General features: G+C 36.1%; 1 protein-coding gene across 1 annotated transcript in view; it reads left to right on the top strand.

Moving 5' to 3' along the window:
• The first annotated feature begins 4,100 nt into the window (after nucleotides 1-4,100).
• Nucleotides 4,101-16,225, top strand: part of gap43 (growth associated protein 43) — a 100,850-nt gene continuing 88,725 nt past the window's right edge. The window contains exon 1 of the mRNA XM_007903037.2: nucleotides 4,101-4,192. Coding sequence (XP_007901228.2) covers nucleotides 4,163-4,192 — 30 coding nt within the window. The 5' untranslated portion in view covers nucleotides 4,101-4,162. The remainder of the gene's footprint in view (nucleotides 4,193-16,225) is intronic.

Raw genomic sequence — 16,225 nt, 5'->3', positions numbered from 1 at the left:
AACATGTATACATTTGGCTATGCTTTGGGAGTGACATAGATATGGTATTCATGGTATTATCGAATCTACTTTTAATTAACCAACAATATACTATTATCTTTGCGATATTCTTTCATGTTTTATGTCCTTTGTAGGCAGAATAATCTTTGATAAATGCTTAATCTATTTTTGCATTCCAATTGTTAACTAAATGCTAATAACTGTGCTTGCATATTGTCTCTCAATTACATTTGCTGAAACTTTGCCATTAAAATCATTCATGCGGAAGACCACTACTGTGAGGGAAATTAATATTTAACATTTATAACATTTATAATTGTAAGGTATTGGGTGGGAATGAAGATAATTGAGTCCAAAATGAATTTTTCTTATCCAAGAATTTCTCATGTTCTTATGCAAAATGTAATTTCTCAACAGTCAGAGAATAATGCTACCATAGATTATATTTTAGGCATTGGCATATATAGACCATGCTTTCAGATAAACTAATTTCTGTTTTGATGTTAGGATATGCAGAGAAGTGCCAATATCTTTGCAGAAATGAGGTGCTGTTGTGGTTAACATGAATGGAAGTGGGCTCTAACTTGTGATATTCGCAAAAGGGGTATCCACGGACAAATAATCTTCTAATCAAGCATCATCCTCAAAACATTAACCTAGCTTTTTCTTTCAAATGCTGATGGGGCTACTGTACATTTCCGTTATTTACTATTTTGATTTCCAGTGTTCGTAGTTTTTCTTTGCAGCTGCTGCAGGTTGACTTGCAAGGTTCCGATTAGTCTACATTCCAACATTTGTAAGAGCATTTCAATTAATTTCATAAAATATGTACACCAGTGAATCAATCAATACTTCTGATGTTTTGTATGTCAATTCTGCATTCCTCAAGCTGATTATATTAGTGGTGATGGGGTGAAAGAATATATTTCCTCATTGTAGCATGGAAGCTTTGTGGCCTCCCAGGTGTAGAATACATTTATTCATATACAGAGGTTCCTTACATAGTCCCAATAATGTGCCTTTTACCCAACATCAAAGTAGCAGTCACCCACAATGACAAGCATTACATTTCCACTTCCTACGCATAGCTGTACTTTGAGTTAGATTGGTAGGTTGGTGACCAATTATAGGACTTAGCTCTCACTTCTGCAAATAATGTATTTTAGTTAAGACCATGAGACAAAACAGAGTAGAGATTTTCATACCATCTAGATTCATATATAGCTTCTGAAGTGGTACAGAATATGCTCTCTGGGATATTAAGAAATAATTATTTATAACCACAATTCTCTCAAATCATAGTGACACAGGAAGGTTATTCCTGTTGGGTTACTATGTTTAAACAAACTGAAAAATGTGAAGCATTTTGTTTTGGGAAGAAAATTAGAAAATGGAAATATACTCCAAGTAGCAAAATTCCCAATGGATTGGAGTAACAGTGGGATCTAGGGGTATCAAATGCAAGGGTTATTATTATTATTATTAAATATGGAGATCATAAAATGTGGGATTACCTGTAGAGAAGGCTGCTGAAAGGTCAAACTGTATTCTGGGTTTTATGTGCAAGAAGCCAGATCGGCCACCATTATCATTTTGTGTGCAGTTTTGGGCAGCACACTGCAGGAAACATATTTAGAGTTTAAGAGAGGATGCAGCATAGATTCATTCGAGTCATACTGCAGAGAACTTACAGCTATGAGGAGATAAGATTATAATTAGTTGCATGAAGAGGGAAGCTAGGGGAAAAAAATGTCAGAGTGTGGAATGCATTGCCAGGAGTGACTGTTGGAGGATGGACATCAGAGATTATGGTGAAAGAGCAAGGAATTGGGTCTAGGATAGATGGCTTAATTTGAGGAGAAAATACAAATAATGATATAATAGGTTGAATACCCTCCTATTGTGTCATAGATTTCTATGTACATGTACACAGCATCTACTGGACTTTGATGGCCAATCTGACTGTTGCAAGGTATATCCTTTGCCAGTTGAATAATTCATGGTGCTGAATCCTTACAGGAAAACATCAGTTGTGGATTATTTGACCCACATCCAATTTACTGCCAAACTCATTAAGCAACTAAAGCTTTGAGAACTAGTGGAATGCACAGACTGGATTCACCGGAATGCCTGGGTGGAGCATTTCAGGAACCATACAAGAGGCAAGGCCAAATGATTAATCCCAGATGGAGATTGTATACAGCAATGGTAATAAAGCTCTTTCATATGCATTAGGAAGGCAAAATCTCACTTTCCAATAGTGGTTCACACAGTTCTTTGACAGTGAATATAAGAAGGGGCATTGACACTGATTGGGTGAGATGACAGAACAGACAAATTCAGTGACATTAGAGAGTCATTAGGAGTTAGATTACAAGGTTTGGGCATATGTATGTTACCTTTTAGATAGATTTATGATGCAAATATGTCTTCACTAGAATTCCACCCACATTATTTGGACGAAAAATGCAGTATTTGTTTAACATGTAAGCTATTGTATGTGAATATTGTTTACAGTGTGTATGGATTATGGTACTAGCTCTTCACTGATGAGCAGGGCTTCCTATTTTATCCTTTGCTTATACATTCAGCAGCTGGAACTTGGACATTGAAAGGAATATCTGGCAGATAGTGATGATTTCCTTAAAATTAACCAGAAACTAACAATTTGTTTTTATCTCTAAGCTATTCCACCCTGCTTCCTGGGAAGCCCAGGCAAGCTCATCACATTGATTAACATTTCAGAACCATCATTTGATGAGGAAATATCATCCTTATAGTTTATTGTGTTCTGACATAAGAAACAATAAAAATCACTGAAGTTCCCAACTTATGCTGCTGATACCCAAATAGACATGAAATGGTTGTCTCCACGCCCACAAAATATTCCCATTGTGCATGATTTCAATGATCCTCATTTATGTCTGCACGATGACTGATAACATTTGACACACCTACCAAACAACCTTCATTATATTTTCATTCAGTGATTGTAACAGTGCATATTAATGCTAGCTCCCTTTCTCTCAGCTCTAAATCTTTTGTTTCATGTATATGAGAGCATTCTACACTCTTGAATCAGAAAACAATTTCACTTAAAGAGTTCCACATTTTAAAATCCGTTAGTACTATAGATAGTGAGAAATGATTCTGCCCTTAATCAAAGGCCCTTAGTTTTTTTTAAAAAAACAAATAACCGCTGGTGTTCAGGTGTAGTTTTATAATTACTGTGATTTTTTTATATAATGTTAAATGTTGCACCTTTTACAGGTTGTGTGCAACAAAAATGTGAAGGCCCTTTTTCGTGTGGATATTATAAAGGATTATTTGATGCAATCCTTTCCATTCTTTGTTGTGTGCCTCACATATTGATTGCTTTGCAGAAAGCTGAAAAAACCCCCACAGCATCGCAAGAGTTAATATATGGTGAGGTTATTGGATCCAATCATATTCTGTTGTTCAGCCTCTGGGTTAAAAACGTATGTGAACATGAGGCAGGTTGTTAGAGAATGCCCCAATCCCTGCAATTTCAAGTATTTATGAGAGGGGAAAGAATCAATTTAATTTGTCAGACTGTCCTTTTAAGGCAGCACAGTTTGGGTGTGGCAGATTACTTAATTAATAATGAACTGCAGTAGCATTTTGGCACCTTTCCAAAAGACCCCCCCCCCCCCCAGAAATTAAGTGTTTTGCCTCTTTTTATGACAATGCTATTGATAAAGAAGTGTTTATCATTGATGTATTGCCATTTACCCCCTTTGCAACACAGAATCCTAGGCATTCTGACTCTGCAAAATTACATTCTTATCAATGTTGGATGATGATATGTGGATGCTGAATCAAGATGCTGAAGAAATTCAGTACTTAAATTGTTAATACTCTAGAAACGTGCACACTTAGACAGTGGCCACTGAGGGCATAGAAGAGATGTTTAATATTTAATGAGCTGTCTGGGAGTGGTGGCATGGGAGGGGGAAGCTGGTAGGAGAGAGTGTAGTGAGCAACAGCAGTTGACTGTGCAGCTGTCGGCAGTGCTTGTGTGAGCAAGAGAGGAAGAGAGAGGGGGAGTGTAAGAGACACACAGAGAGAGAGAGAGAGAGAGGGGGAGAGGAGCAAGAAAGAGAAGAGGAAGGGAGAGAGAAAAGAAAGGAACACAGGAATCATGTTGTGCTGCATTAGAAGAACTAAACAGGTACAGGATATATTTTTCAGTTCTTGAAGCAACATTTCTGCAACATTCTCTTTCTTCAAAAGTAACATATTGAGATGCTACATTATTATAGATGGCTGAAATCTAAAATTGAAAAAAGCAGCACCTTAAGAAGATGTACCTTTGAGTCTTCAAATGTCTGCATGAAAAGAAACTAAGCAGTTGAGGATTGCAAAATGAAAAAAACTACATTAATGTTTATTGTGTTATAATACATTGTTTTATTTCGAAGATTTAATTGTGAAGATATTCTAGATGAATTAAAACAATTTATATGTAGTTCTATCCTTAATAATTTCAGTGAATGGTAAATGGGAAGATTAGCTAAAATAATTCATGTCAAGATCTCAGTTCAGAATTGATTTTAAGATTTTTTTCTGCTGAAAGTTGAAATACCTGAATGCATCAGGTTCAGCACAGTGACTGGTTTATTTCAGAATCTATTTTTTGTCTCATGTGAAAAAAAAATGCTTAATTGATTGGGGTGCAACTACTGAAGAGTTTTAAATGTATTTTAACTGAATGGTTATTTCAACCAATATGAATTCAAGCCAAAAATGTTACCTAAAACAGATGCACCCCAGTCCAATTGTCTGGGATGCTGGATTAGCAAAGATGATAGTAACAACTACTATCACATTGCAATAAAATAAATGAACGGATGGGTTTTCTTCTCAGGTATGGTCAGTTTGTCAGTAATTAATCGAGTCTTGCAATGGAATTTCAGCTTATGACAATCGGATGGTTTGGCTGCAGAGGTACAGCTTTGGGAGTGGCACTTAATATATGTGGCTGACGTGGAATATTGGTTCCTAGTGTTGGGGGCGGTGGTCTCTCCTAACCCTTCTTTGTGTGCAGAATTTCATTGCAGCTTTTGTTTTCAAAAGACAAGAAAACTGTTTGATTAATGTCTTAAGGAAAAAAAAAGGTGTTCAGTGAAACACTGAATATCTGAAAGATGATAAAGGAACTCAGCAAAGCAGAGAACAGTGCCAAGAGTATCATTTGAAGAAAGGCTCAAATTCAATGTGGGAGGCAAATGTTATTAATGTCCATATTTATGCTATAATACAATGGATTTACAATCGATTATGTATAGAAAACATCTGAAAAATGCATTTGTTGATCAAATGGCCAACAGTAACTTTGTAATGAAAAATTAAAGGGATGCTCACAGCAGGAGCAACAGTCTTCAGTCTTGATGTTGGATGGGTGGACATAGTGGCTACTGCTAAACACCAACTATTGTATCTATTTTGTATTAATTTCACAAGAATTGAAAGTGATACTCTCCACAAGATTCATTGTTCACTTCAAACAGCAGAAAATGTCTCCACCTAACCAAATTGTAGATTGAAAATATTTTTCGGATTCCCATTTGGATGTAAATGTAGTTATAACAATTTTTTTCAAAAAAATCAATCTATTCCATAAAAAGGGTAGAATTACAGCCCGATTTCGATGATACTGATGAATGTTGCATGGGACATGGAGAAGATCTAATTCAATTTAGAATATGATGCTATCAAATCCTCAAATCCTATTCCAAGTATGCATCCAATATCTCTATCCCCAAAATTTGGATGACACAATCAGTGAAATTAGGTTTAGTAAAATGGTGCATTAGGTACACATATCAAACCTCTTTTTTCTCCTACACCTGATTTTAGACTAGTACAACCATTAGGGATCATTCGGCTACTTAAACTAGTCTGTAATTTGTGACAGAAATGAACAATCGAACAGAAATAATACAAAATCATGATTATAATACACACCAGTCAATGGGTATTATGACCAATGGGAACATTTGATCATGCAATGATTGTTTCTCCTACATTGCACACTGAATGATGATTAGGCGTGTCTGGATAAAGGGAACATTTTTTTCACACTACAGGGTGTTGCCACAGAAAGGCTTCTTCAGCAATGCTTTAGAAAATGTACAATTTGATAGATTTTTTTTGCTTATTGCAGGAATTAAACCTTAGTGATTATTAATTATCAATAATACACAATATTTCTTCATTATTTCTTAATTCAATAGAGTTCTTTTGAGTTTGGCATTAATGGGTTCAGTTGCTGAGATGATCAATCAACATCTGACGCCTAATGCATTGTCAATACAGCTATTACAGGAAAAAATCCATTCTGAACTGGAATGCTCCGTTTTAATTCTGATTCATTTAAAAAGAGGAAGAAAATTGTTAAGGCAGCAAGAGGGTGGTACAAATTGCAGCACCTAGAAAAAAAGAGATGACGAGTTAAATATTCTGTCTTCCTAACATCTGCAGTCAACTATTTGTAACTGTATGAGTAAAATAGGGTTTGCCAACACATATCCACAAAGGAAAGTCAAAAAAGACAAAGGAGGATTGACTTCTGCAAACCTAATTGTATAACTGAATAATTGTTATTCCTGTAAGACTGCATATGATGCAAGGACCATTATGTGTTTCTGGAAGAAAGCAGTTTACTAGCCCTCTAGAGAATACACTTTATCATTTCCGATCATGCTGATGATGTAAACCTTTATGCCATATGATGAGCTTTTGTTACTGATCAGATATTAATAGGCCTGAACGCCCTCCTAATCTCAGCCTGAAAGATTATTTTGTTTTAAAATTCAATAAAGTGCTCAATCGTAGAAATTTCTTAAATTGGCCTTAATTAGGAAGCTGCCTTTTTAAGGTTTCTCATTTCCAAATTAAGACTGAATTAAAATGTTTTTGCAATTTTGTGCTATCTGAATTGTTAAGACAAAATGGTCTTACAGGCTAAAACAAAGTGGAACTTTGAGCCCAACATGTGGTTTACACGTGTTTACGTTTGAAAACTAAAATGTAAATGTTACCAATAAAAATGCTTATGATGTGTAGCTTTGCATATCACGCTGATTCAAAATGAAGACCATATAATTTCCAATTCATCACGTTATATTTTCCTGTATTGTTTTATGGTAATTGAATTAAATAGGATTAAAAAGCTTCATTGGATGCCATTCTTATTTACTGAATCCCTACTCACAGCCATTCATCTCTCAGGTCGCAAAACATGCAGATATACAGTAGATGAGATGTTTTTTTTTCAGTTTTCTCCAGTATGAGAGATGCTCACTCAGAAAGTGGGGTGCAAACTGAAAAAAGTAAAAAATATTTCCTACCTTGTACTTCCTCTGCCCTTTCATGATTTAAATTGTATGCAATGCACTGTAAGCCTTGAGATAACAAATGAGCTAGTTTAGCATCAATCACAACCAAGGACTAAAGCCTCTTCCCACAGCTCTACAATTGTTTGTATTGTGCAGTCAACAAAAATGAATGGGGGAGACATTTCTGCAATTTCAAAACATATGGGCTTCAGCGCAGACTTTATGACAAATTTAGAATAATTGTACTGAAATTTCCCCCTCAACCTTCCACAATTAGTTGTATGGATAGAAGGAGGTTGATAAGATTTTCTTCAAATATATCAAATGCAAGGATTATTATCAATATTATGTAAAACAATGCACTTCATTAAAATGCACCTGTAGGTTACCATTCTGAGAATGTACTGATTATAGAGGAGGATTTATTAAACAAAAAAGCAAACATTCCTATAACCCCTCCTATTACAATACTCTGTTTTGTGTCTCTGATTGCTAATTATAATGGTTGATGTATCTGAGAGAAGGCCAACACTGTCCCTGTGGGAGAGCTTAGAAAATTGGTGTGCCTTCTGGCAGACAGACAAGCTCCACATTGTTGGGAGTCCTGAGAGCATGCCACCTGCCCTAAGGCGTGTGTACCAAGAGAAACCAGTAAGGAGAGATAACTGGGGGAAAAGCAGGCTTAGAAAAAATATATGAAGATTTTGTTGTAAAAAATGCAACTTTTAGATTTATAATGTTGATTTTCTTAAATAATTAATGGATTGTTGATCCATTGTTAAAAAAAATTCCCTAAATAAACCCTGTATAGTTATTATACTATTATTGAAATGGTTTCTAATAATAATAATAATAATCCTTGCATTTGATATCGCACTTTTCACGTCTTCTAGAGGTCTCAAGAAGCTGGCTGCACTGTGCACTGGACTTGTGGCTTGTAGATTTCAGCATTGTTCTTCTGGTCAGCTGATTTACTCAAAATATAAGACTAAAACCCATATCCCACTTATCAACAATTCATTGCTGTGAAACATCAACTGGAAATCCAATGGCAGGCATGACAGCCTTCTTGACATTACCATTCAGAAGGGCGTGGCAAGCGGCTGCCTCCAGGCCACCGAACAACCAAATCAACATTTTCAGTACCATAAAGTTGCTAAATCCAACGCATGGGTTAATTGGCACCATAGGTGTTCATGAACACATCACATCATTGCAACGTCCACTTCTCATTTCAATCTTATTCCATAAAATGACTCTTTTGAGCTTCCACCATTCAAAACTCACTGCTAAAGAAATATGTTTGAAGTTAAGTATTTGTGTTACAAAATGGAACTGAAAATACGTGGTGTTTTTGGAGAAATCTGTTGGGTTGACATTTAAATCTGTCACCCCATATGTTTCACAATTTTGAGAAGCTCTTAGCTGAGTTCACAGTAGGATTAATGGCAGAATGCGGCTTTACCTTTCCCCTTCCCACTACAAAATAAAGTCTGTCCTCTAACACGATTGTAATGGATGTAAGCTTTTAATATTTTATCTGAGGATCTATCAATGATGTCTAAAGTAGATGCCTCAGGACTTGTTGCTTTAAATACATGCTTCCAACAGAATGACCAATGCTATTACTGTTCCTGATCCCTTACCATCATTCATGGACATTTGTCTCTTCTCTCCAATGTAATATATCTAAACAATTTTCAGCTATGAGTTTTATTTCCAGGCTACAAATAGAATTTCACATGACCTCTGATAATCGTGTGTGGTTTTGTCATCAAGGGCCAGAAAGGAGGTGTAATGACCCAAGTTTTAGTCTGTCCTAATTCTTCCCAACTCAACCCAAATATGCTTAGAAAAACTGGCACTTCTTTCATCTTCCATTATGTGCTGTACATCCTGTCAGCTAATCCTTTAATGTTTTAGGTTGCAGAGGAGTCACATTCTGTTTCATACACACTCAGTAGTCAAGTCAAAATGAGCAATAGGGATTTTAGTGCAAGTGGATTAAATATAAAGTACCCCATGTACCTAATTAAAAAATAGTCATGACTATTCAATTATGATACTGGCACACATGTGCAATTAACATCTGGAGTTGAAATACAGAAATGTGAACTGAAACTGAATGTTATAAAACGAAAAACTTGAATATAAAGAGAACCTGGTGGAATAGCAGGTCAAATGTCATCTGAACAAGAAAAATGGATTGATCATTAGTTAGGACTCATTAGTCCTGTAGCGCAGTGGTTAGAGACCTGGGTTCGATTCCTCACTAGCTAAAACCTTGGGCAAGTTTCTTTACTCCACACACCTGATAATAATCCTTCAAAAAAAATAATAATAAATTGGTCACTTCAGTCCACGACTGTGTGTGGGACACTGCTTTGCGCAATTGGCTGCTGCGTTTCACCCACAAATATGCAGTCAATTCACTTTACAGTATATTTTGTGAAGCGCTTTGGGATGTCTAGAAGATGTGAAAAACGCTTTATCAAATGCAAGGATTATTAGTAGTAGTTTTTAAGCACATCTGTATCTGGTACAAACATATCTGTAGTGATGCAAAACTGCTCAACTACCAGTAGAAAATCCCGTGAAACGCTTGAAACGTCCTCCTGAAGTGAAAGGCGGTATACCAAATGGAAGGGCTATTATTATTATTACAATTGTTACTTTTGTGTGCATTCAGTGTTTGGGGTGATTTAATTAAAAAAATGCATAAAGCTTCCAATGTATAAACTGCTTTCTTTGAATGGTTGTGACTTGAGGATCATGGTAAGTTCATTTTCTGACAGACATAAAAATATTTTTCACAAACAGAACACTTGACGCCTGCCAGTTTCACTCTTTATGGCATAGGGATATGTGGTAATGGTGGAAATGAGACAATGATGAGTAAAATACTGCAATTATCTACAAAAAGCAAACATAATAAGCATTCAGTGACTATTGGATAGCCCCGGTGATATTGGACATTCTCTTATTTTGGAAGGCGAAAAACCATGTGGTAGAGGTGCCAAAAAGCAAAGAGAAACTTACAACCTATTCTCATACACTCAATGAAAAGTGGATATGTGTCTAAGTGCTGCTATAATGGAATGAAGGAACACAATTAATTAAAAATAGAGGGAGGGGTACAGTCAATGTTTCAAAATAAATACCATCAAAGAGAACTGTGGAAGAAAAATAGTTTATCTCCACCCTGTAGTACATGATGTATTCATTGAATATGTATTATTCAAAAGTATTAACATTAATTAGGTTAATTTGTCAGGGGTGTTTGAGGCAGAAAGTGGCATCCATGTGGATTTAATACCAGTGTAATTTGCTGCTAAGGATATTTGCAGACAAATGGAGGATAATTACATTTTAGTGAGAATCAGTACCACTATTTTTTAAAAAGAGCAAGTATTCAAAGGTGGTAGTAATAATAATAATCCTTGATTCGGTATAGTATCTTTCACTTTCAGATATCTGAAAGTGCTTCACAGGATTTACTGTGGAGTGGCGATATTAAGTATAGAAATAATTCCCAACATTTCTTGCCAGCTTGCATGAAACTTATTCATGTTAGATAATAACCCAGACTAATGGGACTAATAATTTACTGTGGGTTTCCAGACTATTCTTGTTTAAGAGAACTATAATGAATTGACTTGCATCTTTGATGTGCAATGGACAGGATTACATTTCATTTGTTAAATATTTTGCTCAATTATCAGGAGTGTGCTTGCTCCATTTTTATTGAAAGCCTGGAAGATGAAAGGTCACACCCCCACATCACTGCTGTTGAAAAGAATACCAAAGGAAATGAGATTTTAAGAAGCAATGGCTTTAAAGTCTGTAGATTTGAGGAGGAAGGCAAAGGTGAGGGTGGCCTGGAGTTCCAGAGACTTGAGATTCTGTGAAAGAATGGTTTCTGGTAGACGGTGAGTTGAGTTTTGATTAGAACACACTAAACTTTCAGCCATTGGGAGAGACGATAACAGATAATTCAGAGGAGCAATTTTGTTGGCAGTGATAAAAGTTAAGAGATACAAGCAAATGCAACAGAGAGTATGTATAGCCAAAGGTTAGGAAAGGATAATTGATCCAGATAGAAAATATTTTATTCTGTCTAGCAGTGCATTAAAGATACTAAATGATGTGGAAGTTGTAACATAATAATGTAACAGTTTCAGGCAGGAGTTGGAATTAGTCCATCAAGCCCACCTGTTCAATTTTGTAAAAATCCTTCAAGCCTTGGCTTTAGAATAAGTTACATTAGAATACATTGGAATATACAGCACAAAAACAGGTCATTTGGCCCAACTGGTCTATGCCGGTGTTTATGCTCCACATGAGTCTCCTCCTACCCTTCCTCAACTAAGCCTTCAAGCATAACCTTCTATTCCTTTCTCCCTCATGTACCTGTCTAGCTTTCCCTTAAATACATCTATGCTATTTGTATCAACAACTCCTTGTGGTAGCATGTTCCACATTCCCACTACTCTCTGTGTGAAGAAATTTCTTCTAACTTCCTATTTGATCTATTTGTGACTATTTTATATTGATGGCCCCTGGTTTTGGTATCCTCCACAAGTGGAAACATCTTCCCTATGTCTACCCTATCAAAATCTTTCATAATTTTAAAGACCTCTATCAGGTCACCCGTTACCCTCCTCTTTTCAAGAGTAAAGAGTCCAAGTATGTTCAGCCTTTCTTGATAGGTATAATCTCTCAGTTCTGGGATCATCCTTGTGAATCTCCTTTGCGCCCTCTCCAGTGCCTCTACATCCCTTCTATAATGTGGGGACCAGAACTGCACAAGTATTCTAAGTATGGTTGTGTTCTGTAATTCTAAGTGTTTATAATTACAGAACACAACAGGACATGAATAACTTTAATAAATGAAGGATGAAGAGTGGAGATCTCAAAGTTGAGAGCTGATACGTTTTGGGCAGACTTGTGAAAGACCTATGAGGTTGAATATTCCAATTTCCAATGGGTTTCCTCCAAAAGGGTCAGGGGAAGTCCTGATAACTATTAATATCATAATTATGCACTCACAACGACTCACAGGAACTGTGCTCTGAAAGTTGATTATGTAAGAATGGAATTATTGCAAGTTGCTATTACTAATATCCCATTTCCTTGTTAAGCACTATCAGTGTCCCATGAAAGTACATGGAGGAGATCAAGGTTTATTGATTTGGGCATTGCCTCGTGAGAGGAGTAAAGGTTATGTGCACTGACAGCGTGGAGTCTGAAGCAAGTTGATGAATGTAGAGTGGAATGAATGTAGAGTTGAGAAGGCTATTGATGTGGAACAAAAAGAAGTGGGGGAGAGAATAGAGCCCCTGAGGAACCTGTGAATCGATGAAAAAGGATGAACCATCAACTGCACTGTGGATAATTAGCAGAAAACTCAAAGCCAAGAAGAAGCACACATGACTCATACACACACAAAGAAACTACAGAAGAAAGCTTTTTATGCAAATATATTTTTTAAGCAAGAAAATGGTGCAGTTTTAGTTGCATTTTCTGTTTTTATTCTTTTTGTAACATTTCACATTTTATTGTGATTCTACTTAGTTCCTTTGAATCATCAAGTTGAACAAATGTGATAACTGACATGAGACACAGTAAGACCAGGCAGTGATTGGGTAGTCTGATTTGGTATTGCAGTTAGCTTGAAACACAGGTTATGACAAAGCATTTTCATATTTCAATTGACTAATGGTGTCCTGTCAAATGATCTAAAGCCACAGAATTTATCATCAATCAACTAACTTTATTCCTGTTTGTGACTAACCGTTTCAAATATAAGTTAGCATACATCACAACTAATGATTGACAGAGTTAATGACAGGGTTATTGTCAACTGCTGTTCTTGGTTATAAATGATGATGCCATGCTGACATTCAGCAAATATGTTGTGGTATCAAAGGAATTTATTGGTAATACTAATGGATGTGTTTTGTTCAATAACGAGATGCTTTAATATAATCCAATGGGAGATGTAGTCAGTGCATTTAGCTTGCTCCAAGATAAGGTAGATAATAAGTTAGCAACGCAGCAACATTTTCTGATTTGTAACATCGTAAAGCTATTGACTTGATTATTGCAATGATACTTTATAAATGCTTCAATTTCAAAATTGTTTTAGAAATGTCTCCCACCATCTTGTTTTCCATTTTTATTAATCTGACTGTCCACTGGGAGGTCACATGACAGAAGGACTGCTGAACTGAGTTCTATTTGACAGGATGTAAAATTTGCTAATTTTGTTTTTGTCAATGTCGAATCATTGGTCATAAAGCCCATGGCGTGCCCTTATTTACTGTACCACTAACCCCTCTGACCTCATGTCTTGAGAATTACTATTCAAACATTTACACTTTGTGGTTTCAGGATTAACTAGTTGTGTAATGGTTATTGATTTCAATGAAAAATTCACAATTATACATCTGACCGTTTAACTATTTAAAGACAACATACAGCATTACTTTGTGAAATAATATTGAAGACTGACAATACCACCTCCATGTTAAACTGATACATTAGCACATGACACAGATTTTCTGTTTGATAACTGTAGTGCATTTTATTCTCCATGCTAATAACTCACAGGCTAAGCATTAAATATGATAGGAACCACTAAACACATTATATAATCAAACCAGAACCATTTAAATGTATGCGTTCTATAACTTAATCAATTGCAAAATCATCTGAGGTTGCTAATCTGATAAATCTGACCAAATTGTGTCTATTGTGGAATATCATTTTGATTACAAGCAACAGGCCTGGGATAGTTTGGGAGCATTTTGGTTTTGGGGCAATGATAATAATCCTTGCATTTGATATAGCGCCTTTTCACGTTTTCGAGACGTCTCAAAGATTAATATTTATATTAATCTGACTGTCCACTGGATATATTCTACTTCTCCGAATATAATGTAAAATGAATTGACAATTTATTTTGTGGGTTAAATGTGGCAGCCAATTGCGCACAGCAGTGTCACACAAACAAACATAGATTGAGTGACCAAATTGTTATTGTTATCACTTTTTTTTGGAAGAGATTATTACCCCTGGAAAAATAATATGTCAGTCGACTAACAACCGGGTTCCTACTTACTGCTATGTGAACTGAAACACGTGGAGTAAGGAAACTTGCTCAACATTTCACTGTGCCTGAAATCGAACTCAGGTCCTCCTGCTTGCGAGGCGAGTGCTCTAACCAGTAAGCTATAGGGCTCCCGCCAATGGTTGGGGGAGGGAGGAAATTACTAAGGGGTTCATAAGGACTTTGGAAATAAATAATCTGCACTTCATTATTCTGATACATCAAGCATTTCACAAATGATTACAATATTATCAAGTTCAGTGACTGTTTTGGTTGTTACACCCAGCAGCTATTTCCACAGAGGAAGGTCCCACAAACAGCCACAGAGCGTAATTGACCAATTATCTGGAGGTTAAGTGGGGTCTGAGACAGTGTTTAAAACTGGAAGTTGCAAATCATGGCTCCTCACAGATTAAAGACTTTCTGGCCCACCAAAACTGCACTCTGATATGATGTACTTGTGGAAATACTCTATCTAGAGATCCCAGTGTGGACATTTATCACCATACACATGTGGACATTTGTCATCATACACATCTAATCATGTACACTAATTTTAAGACAAAAATAGGCTATTCTATGCTGAGGTACGAGATATCAACTGGGTTGTGGGAAATTGGATTTAGGAACAATGAAAACCTTCTGGTTGTGACAACCAACCAAATTCAATAAATGAAAGAATTGCAGCTCTTTGACATTTAAATGGTCAGCTCCTCATTTATGTGCTGCCAATCTGCTTAGCATTCCAGTGGCTTCCTTTTTTGAATACCAATTCCTTTCAGTTCATACGGTCAGCTCTTTAAAAACATCACTTCAGGTCGCAGTGAGAATGAATCATGGCATCTATTGAATGAGTGAAATTTAGTACCCAAGTTCGAGCTGGAAGTTTAGGAAAGTGATATTCTATTAGATATTTTCAAAACTATCATCATGGCTTTGAAATGTTTAAAACAATATGACTCATAATTCTATTGTCTATGATTTCAGCCTTAGTTACAATCTTTCATTCTCTTTGTCGATTTAAATTAAACTTTGACAATGTGTTCTAATGGGTTAGTGTTGGGGGAGGGGCCAAAGAAAGTTATTCGATGAATCTGTCATTTATTATCTCCTTGCTCCTCCATTTCTTTTTTGTTGTTGTACTGTCTAATCTCAGTTGATGTCTGTGCTTCAGAAATACCTCAGCACATTATTATCTCACTGAAATCTTGCTACCAAAATGTTATCTTCACCATCACTAAAAATGCCTGGCTGGGTTGTTCACTCAGGGACTGGCTGTAAAAGGTACGCTTTCAATGTTGAAAGAATTCATTCTATTGTGAATAAACCCATTGCACTTACAATTCCATTCAGAATTGTAAGTGCAATGGGTTTATAATGCAGTCACTAGAAAGACAAATGTGGAAGTCTTGGGATTGGCTTTTAATGGTATGAATCATTTTTTTATTAAATATTTCAAGACAGGAGATGTGGTAGAAATTCATTGAGGTTCAATGAAAAGAAACTCTCTGACAAGGAGAGTTTATGAAATTTCAGATGGGCTACCTGCTAGCATCTTTGGAAGGGATCAGAGTTTAAAGCCTTCCTTTTCTCCGCCTCTTGATTTCAGAGGGTACTTGTGTAGGATTTGTACCTCATGCAGACGCTTCAGCCATAATTTCTAAAGTAACATTTGTCTGCAAGATTATTTTTGCTTATATTGCACAGAAATGATTCTGAGGCCAATTTTTCATTATGCACAGTTGCACCAGAC

Source organism: Callorhinchus milii, unplaced genomic scaffold, assembly GCF_018977255.1.
Source record: "Callorhinchus milii isolate IMCB2004 unplaced genomic scaffold, IMCB_Cmil_1.0 Scaffold4, whole genome shotgun sequence".
NCBI classification, from domain to species: Eukaryota; Metazoa; Chordata; class Chondrichthyes; order Chimaeriformes; family Callorhinchidae; genus Callorhinchus; species Callorhinchus milii.
This window is presented reverse-complemented; position numbering and strand designations above follow the sequence as displayed.